At 39.4% G+C, this 7,824-nt stretch overlaps 1 protein-coding gene across 1 annotated transcript; it reads left to right on the top strand.

Moving 5' to 3' along the window:
• Positions 1-514: 514 nt before the first annotated feature.
• atp6v0ca (ATPase H+ transporting V0 subunit ca) lies at positions 515-7,563 on the top strand. Its single transcript, XM_023265396.3, has 3 exons — positions 515-748; positions 3,486-3,669; positions 6,415-7,563. Exons 1-3 carry the CDS (start codon positions 676-678, stop codon positions 6,617-6,619), a joined length of 462 nt encoding a protein of 153 aa, XP_023121164.1. The 5' UTR covers positions 515-675; the 3' UTR covers positions 6,620-7,563.
• The last annotated feature ends 261 nt before the right edge of the window (positions 7,564-7,824 follow it).

Here is a 7,824-nt window from a genome sequence, read left to right as displayed (position 1 = left end):
CTGGCAGCTTTTTTACATGCTTATAACAACATACAACAGACACACACTGTACTGTGCCTTCGGATGGATGAATGCTAGAGGCGATATAAACGCCGTGTCAATGTGTTTTCTGACCGTGTCTACATTACACAGTTTAATTGTTGCTGTTGTATTTTTTAATTATAGCGAACACACGCTGTTTGTGGTTGCTTTTTTACTATCTATTTGACACCCTAATAATTAATACGCCAGCGTGTAGTGACGACTAGCGTTTCAGCTGCAGTCAGTGCACTTGCAGCAGAACATACCACATCAAACGCATATAGTAACCACTCATATCATGTCTCGTCGAAACACAACCACCTGTAGCATATATTTCAATTTAAGATATACATGCGGCGTTAATAATTTTAAAGAGATATTTTGCCATGAAATAAACAGAAGAGTAGAATTTTATACGCCTTGTTTGTTTCGAGCACCCCCCTTGTCCGCGCAAATGGATCCGTCCGAGATGGTTGGTCATGTGACTTTTTCCGTTTCGCCATTTTCCTCTTCTACACCGGTGCACCTGCTGGTAGCTAAGTTGTCGCCCCCTCTCCGTGTTTTAACCTGCCCAGAGGTGACGGTGGGATTGGGGAGACCCTGAAGAGAAGATAGTCCGCTCCGTAGCTGTATCGCCCCGAGACAAGAGCGAGAATGTCCGCCGAGAGCCCCGAGTACTCGCCTTTCTTCGCTGTGATGGGTGCCTCTGCGGCCATGGTCTTCAGCGGTAACTACACCAGCTTCTCCATCTCACATCTCACCCTTCACTGTCACCATTAGCTTAGCCGGGACGTGAATTCGGTGTTAGAGACGGAAAACATGCGGCCTGTCGCGATAGAGAATGCGTGTCGGTGGTCGCTGTGGTTGGTCACGGCTCAGACACCTGTCAGGGATGCGAGGGAGAAGTGAGAGAGAGGCGGGGGGAAGGTTTCCGCCGACATCAAGCTGCTGACCGCCAGCTCCTCGGTGAGCTAGCTGCCTCCCTCGGTGTGATCCAGGTTAGATCAGATCAGCCTGGAACGATGTTTTCTGGAAGCTGCTGCTGCTGCTGGTTGGTGACGCAGCCCATCACCAGGGTGGCAGCTGCTCCGGTCAGGCCATTTGTAATCTGTCATGATGAAGGGAAGACCAGGTCTTAGTGAATTATAGGGACAAAACACGATTCCTGCAGGGGTGTGGGTACAGCACAGGTTTCTCGTTGGTTTTAGTCAGCTGCACAGTAGCGGCAGCACTGAGGCCTAAACATCAGTGTAAGGATTTAAAGGGGGAATCCATCCATCCATCCATTCATTCATGTCCAACACCGCACGTCACAGAGGAAATAGACTCCACTAAAGCTCTTGATGGGAGAAATTTTGAGAAAGTTAAGCCAGTGAACTGCTGTTAATGTAATGTAAATGCAGATTCACAAATGCTACTGTTTCTGTCACTAGGAAATCACTGATGATGATTTCACTGAGAGACAAGCTTGGCTTTTTGTTTTGCTTAGTTTTAAGATGATAAATCTACAAATACACTAATCCAACTTTCTTCTATGTAAAGCCATGAAGTATTTTAGTATTAGTGACAGTGGTTTTAAACTGACACCGAAAAAGACGTGTTGTTTTTTTATGTGGATTAGTGACATTCTGTCCATCACCTAATTGCATCAGTGCATCCATAATTAAAGTTTAAAGACTTACTGACACATATATTGGAGTGTGTGTGTGCAAGAGGCGTCTGATCTTTAAGTCGTGGTTACCTTTTCACAAACTATTTAATTCCCATTCCTTAATATAAATGTTTAAATGTACTATATAACTGTATTATGTCACGCACCATAAGAATACAACAGCACCTTGATACAAAGGTAGAATTTCAGATTTACTGCTGTGAATCGGATAATGATGTCCTCAGTAACGTCTCTAGGTTCAGTTGCGTGAAGCACTGGTGTAACTTTAAAGAAACTGAAGCTAATTTTTAAAAAATGCACTCAAGGCTCCTCAATCAAGCATTTAATAGTTGATATCTGTGAAGCTGTAGACACACAGACAGAAATGTCCAACACTATTTATTATCAAAGCGATGTGAATACACTCCCAGTTCAGATTCAGTCTATGATGTTTCAAATCTTTAACTTTACGCCAACACAAACTGCAAAAAATACCCTTCCCTCACAGATTACAAAGACAAGAGGAGCTTTGAGTAAAGCAGATAAATTGTTGGATGAGGCGCTGGGTTGCATAGTTCTTTGTAAAAACTGTTTTTAGTCTCAGTACATGGCCTCCAAATGTGACAGCATGGCCGGCCAAGTGAGAAGTGTCAAAAGCTGTGTTATTGTGTGAATTGTTTATTCGTTCACTCCAGCTAGTCGTCATTGCAAATAGATAAAATCCTGCTCACTGCTTGTGTCCAGTCACATACAGTGATCAGTAATCGGCCACTCATGATCTTTGCCCTTCAGGTAAAGAAGAATAGCACTGAACACTGTGGAGTAAAAGTGTAGATGTGAGACAAATAATGTGATCTCCACTGCTCAATGCCACAACCTTTTCTTTCTTTTGATCGGATTAGTTTGACAGTAAAACTGATCCCTTCCTCAACAGAAGAAAAGAGTTTGCTATGTCATTCAAGCACACTTTTTAAGTCCTTGTTGTGTGTTGAAAACTCCCCCAAAATACATTAATTTAAAATATACAGACTTCTCTTGTTTTTTCTTTTTTTAAAGCTACAGTGACGTCCAACACAGTGCTGTCTCTATAAACAGCCTAATCAACACCCCTCTAATAGTTTCCATATCAGCTCAGTACTACAATCTTCAGTCTTTAAATGTTTGGCTACACGTTTAAAACATTTTAATGAAAGACATGCAATAATGCACATCTGACCAAGAGGCAAATAGAAAGTCCTCTCTAATATAGACAGTACATCTAACTATTGTATCTTCTACACAAACCTGATAAACTGGTAACATTTCTGGCCAGGGATGTACAGTGTTTATTACAATGTAAGCAGACCAGGCATCGGTGAACCATGAGGTGACAGCAGAGCAGTGCGGAAAACTGCAGGAGAATCTCCAATCCGTGTCATTAGTCATAAAAATAGTCATATATCAAAGTATTGAAGTGGGCGGTGTTATCTTTGCTTCACGGTGTAACCATTTGTCACATTTTTAGTTTCATATTTCGGAATTGGTTTCTGTGGAAAACCGGAAAATAGTTGTGATTTGCAAATATGACTTTTTTGTTAAATATGAATGTGACGTATTCATTGCTGCACAAGGGGAAATTGAACGTCTTGTCTTTTAGCCCTATATCTGACCTCTGTGTTGTACTGGGTCGTATTTGACTGTTTCCAATGAACTTGCTAAATTAAGATCCATTTTAATCCATCTGCTGTCGGGTTTGAGTTAATAATTATCATTTGTGAAGCACTGATTCATTCTGAAACAAATGGCTGAATGAACTGGAACTCTCATCTCTCAGCATTAGGAGCAGCCTATGGGACGGCAAAGAGCGGCACAGGCATCGCTGCCATGTCCGTCATGCGGCCAGAGCTCATCATGAAGTCCATCATCCCTGTGGTCATGGCTGGTATCATCGCCATCTATGGGCTGGTGGTGGCTGTGCTGATAGCAAACAACATCTCAGAGACAGTCACCCTTTACAAGTAAGATTAACTCATATTTTCATGTGTTGTGTCTGTTCATGTTAATTGGGCAACATGACAGACATATTTTATGTCTTTTTATCATATCTGTACACTTGGGTTACATCCTATACATACATGTAACTCTCCAGTTACCTTAGCTTGTAAACAACACACAAAACAAAATTGTGATATTAAAAATCAATCGATTTTTGACCACTAAAAATTTCACTTAATGACTTTAAGTGCAGTAGTTACTGTTCTTCTAGCTTCATTAATCTCTGTCAAGTCTTGAGAAAAACATCTGGCTCCTCATTTTACTGAAAGGTTGACTTTCCCCTTCACGGTACATTTGTGACATGCGGCTCTTCTGTGTTTTGTTGGGCAGGCCTTAAACAGTCAACGCATCACAACTTGTTTCCTGAAAATGACCGACTACATTTTTAAAAAGTTGCGGAGGCTCAGTCATACTGTGTCTGTGGGATGAATAACCAAAATAAGTTTACACGACTGCATTCAGACATCGAGCGTTTGCTGTCTCCTTCTCAAGTGTTTCCAACGTAAACTGAGAAGCACGTCATGATGCATTTGAATGCAGTCTCGAATGGTTTTACGTATCCTTTTACATTATTTGAACATACACTACCGTTCAAAAGTTTGGGGTCACCCCAGACAATTTGATGTTTTCCATGAAAACTCACACTTTTTTCATGTGCTTAACATAATTGCACAAGAGTTTTCTCATCATCAATTAGTCTTTCATCACCATTAGCTAACACAGTGTAGCATTAGAACACAGGAGTAATGGTTGCTGGAACTGGGCCTCTGTACACTTACGTAGAAATTCCATTAAAAATCAGCCGTTTCCAGCTACAATAGTCATTTGCCACATTAGCAATGTTTAGACTGTATTTCTAATTAATTTAGTGTTATCTTCTTTTTAAAACAAACTGCTTTTCTTTGAAAAGTAAGGAAATTTCTAAGTGACCCAAACTTTTGAACGGAAGTGTGTGTTTATTAGAAAAAAATATCAGTTTTTTTTCTTAGAGGTTTTTCCGTGTGTCATTTTTGTATGTGTGTGAGTTAAACATATACTTAATGCATACAATTTAACGACTAGTCCACCACATACTACAGTTTTTTCTATCAGAATGAGCAGATTTATGTTGTGACTTGGACGTGTGGTGAAACATGGAGCCTGCTTTATTTGTATTTTTACATTAGGAGGTAGGGGGAGACCCTTGATCACATGACATGAGTCACATTAGCTACTCCAGCCTTCACTCATATAACTAAATATATTTCATAGTGGGGTGATATCGATGATGGATAGGGTTCATCAGCCTTGAAGAATGTGTGTATAAAACTGTGTTCAAGATAATAAATCAGAAATATGCCCAGAAACCTATACAGGAAGACAAAATACAGAAATTTTTATATAGAAAATTATTATTTTGGCATATTAGAATTGATAACTAACAGAACCGTATATTTAAAGCTCAGTTACGTTATTTGTCTTTGTGTTAAATGTTCCAGAGGAATATCCAGCTTTTCCATTTCCAATTATCAGTGTCTTTTTTCTTTTTTTTTCTTGGTTACACATCATGAGTAGCAGTCTATCAGCACCAAAGGACAAATGTTGAAAAATGTATTTTAACTAAACACTCGTAAAACATATATAAACATATGTTGGAGTTTGTGTTATCCAGGTTTTTTTGACGCCAAAATTTACATTTTTACTGCAAACATATTGTGTAGTGTTTCTTACCATTGAATATCAGTCTGCTTGGTTACTAATAATAATTCCTAAAAAAAAATGTTGGTCATCTCCTACTAAACAGACAAATATGTTCTTTATTGTTCTCACTATTTGAAAGCTACACTTGTTTCTGTTGTATATGAGAATGTAGGCAATAAGGAACCTTTAGTAAAGTTTTGGCTGTCATTAGGGACATTACATGGACTTGCTTTTGAGTAAACTGCCTCTTTAACCCTTACATAAGTGGGTCAAAAATGACCCGGTGAGGTTGTTTTCTTTCAGTATCTTTGAAAAGTTTTTATCATTTCATATTCCAGCTATTCCTCAAAAAACAGGTTTTTCATATCAAGTTCAATTTTTAAATTCCCTTTTACATTTTTGAAGAAATTGTAATATTTGTATTACTACCCCACCCTCTTTATCATTGCTAATATCATACAAGAGGTGACGCAGTGCACAACTTGGAGGGACGGAGAGCAGTAACACTTTGAGGATGAGTGGAAATATGTCAACAAAATGGATGCTGACATTCTTCTGTTGCTGTTCTGTGTCATATTCTTCTTTTTCAATGATCAGAATGTGGCAAAATCTATTATAAAGTGAAAAATGAGCATATTGCAAACATGAAATCATTATTGTGTGGACGAAAATACAATACAAACAATAATACAGATGATTATTTTTAACCAAAATGGCAAAAAATGGCAGAAAAACACATTGATTCTCATACGGGTCAGTTTTGATCCTCTCATGGAAGAGTGTAGGGTCCAATCACTCACGCATCTAAGGCTTAAGTAACACACCACCTTAAACACTTACCTTCTGTTTCAAAGACTCCCAGTGTAAATGCTTCCAAAACAAAGCAAAATAAATCACTTCTAAGTTGTTGGTGGCACCAGTTCCGATCTGTGCACTGGCATAACTGCAAATTCTACATCTTAATTTCATGCACAATTTAACAGAACAACATGGAGATATCATTGACTGACTCTCGTCCTCCTCCACAGGAGTTTTCTGCATCTTGGTGCTGGTCTGAGTGTGGGCCTGAGCGGGCTGGCAGCTGGGTTCGCCATTGGCATCGTCGGGGATGCCGGCGTGAGAGGCACTGCTCAGCAGCCCCGGCTTTTTGTGGGCATGATCCTGATCCTGATCTTCGCTGAGGTCCTGGGTCTTTATGGCCTTATTGTGGCCCTCATCCTATCTACAAAATAAATGTCTCCATCAAACACCATCTCATCCATTCCACATCAAAGCAGCAAGAACAAATAGGAGATTTTCACCTACTTCCATTACACCCCGTGGGTCTGACAGGATGGGATGGCGACAGAAACAAGTTGGCGGTCAACTTCGACAGCTCAGTCCTCAGTAGATGTGATCTATCCATATTGTTTAAAGCCATCCAGTTGTGTCAGGTCCTGTGCGTACAGAACGGGCATGAAGATGTACTGTTTGTTGTGGGATGATGTATGGACGGTCTGCCTGATTTATTGTCTGATCTTAAACTGTACAGTGATCCAGAGTCCCTCCACCCCCAGTAAATGTAGTAACCAGTCTGTGCTGTGAGTGTGAGTATCAACGTTTACCCCTCTGCCCATTCCCCTCCTTTGACTTCTGTTTTCTGTTGGTGGTTTTTATTGTCATTCTCTGTTTTGAGACTACTGAAAAATTGTGCACACTAGTGTTTTATTTATTTATTTATTTTTCATGTTCTTTTTCGGGGACCATTTTTGAATCACATTTTTTTTTTCACTATTTATGGAAAGCTATGAAGATTTTGAAGCTGTCTAAATGGAATACTGTTTATTGAATACCCTATATACATAAAATATATAAATTATCTGTGTATAGTTAGATTAATTGCACTGTGGGTAATTGTTCTAAGTGCTTGGAATTCCTCTGGATGTAGTGTGATTATTAATGGAGGACGTCCACATGTTCACATGGAGTTGACAGTGTGTGCGTGTGTGTGTGTGTGTGTGTGTGTGAAAGTGTGAGTGTAAAATGCGTATGAAAGTGGATTTATGTTTAATATGACATTCTGAAACACTAGTATCGTTTACCTGTAGTGCTGCTGTCTTGATTTTTTTGTTTAAGGTGAGAGCTCACTGTTCAGCCATGCCTGTCAGATTTCCAAATAAAACTCAACCTCCTCCAGATCGTCGCTGTCTTGTATTTTTTTTAATATTGAGATGATCAAACATACAGTACAAATGTAAGGAGTTAGAACTTGACGCTAGCCAATATATAGAATTTTTATTTTAACTGCAATGATGAGAAAATGCAATAAGTGGAGCCTTTTTTCAGCTTCCTCCAAGAGAATTAACAGGGTAAGAAAATGGATAATAATGCTGCACAAAAATACTTTAGTTGGTAACTCTGCCAAATTTTAACCTTAGAGACTGCAGAGGGCTGAGGGA

This window comes from Amphiprion ocellaris, chromosome 19 (genome assembly GCF_022539595.1).
Source record: "Amphiprion ocellaris isolate individual 3 ecotype Okinawa chromosome 19, ASM2253959v1, whole genome shotgun sequence".
Classification (NCBI taxonomy): Eukaryota; Metazoa; Chordata; class Actinopteri; family Pomacentridae; genus Amphiprion; species Amphiprion ocellaris.
This window is presented reverse-complemented; position numbering and strand designations above follow the sequence as displayed.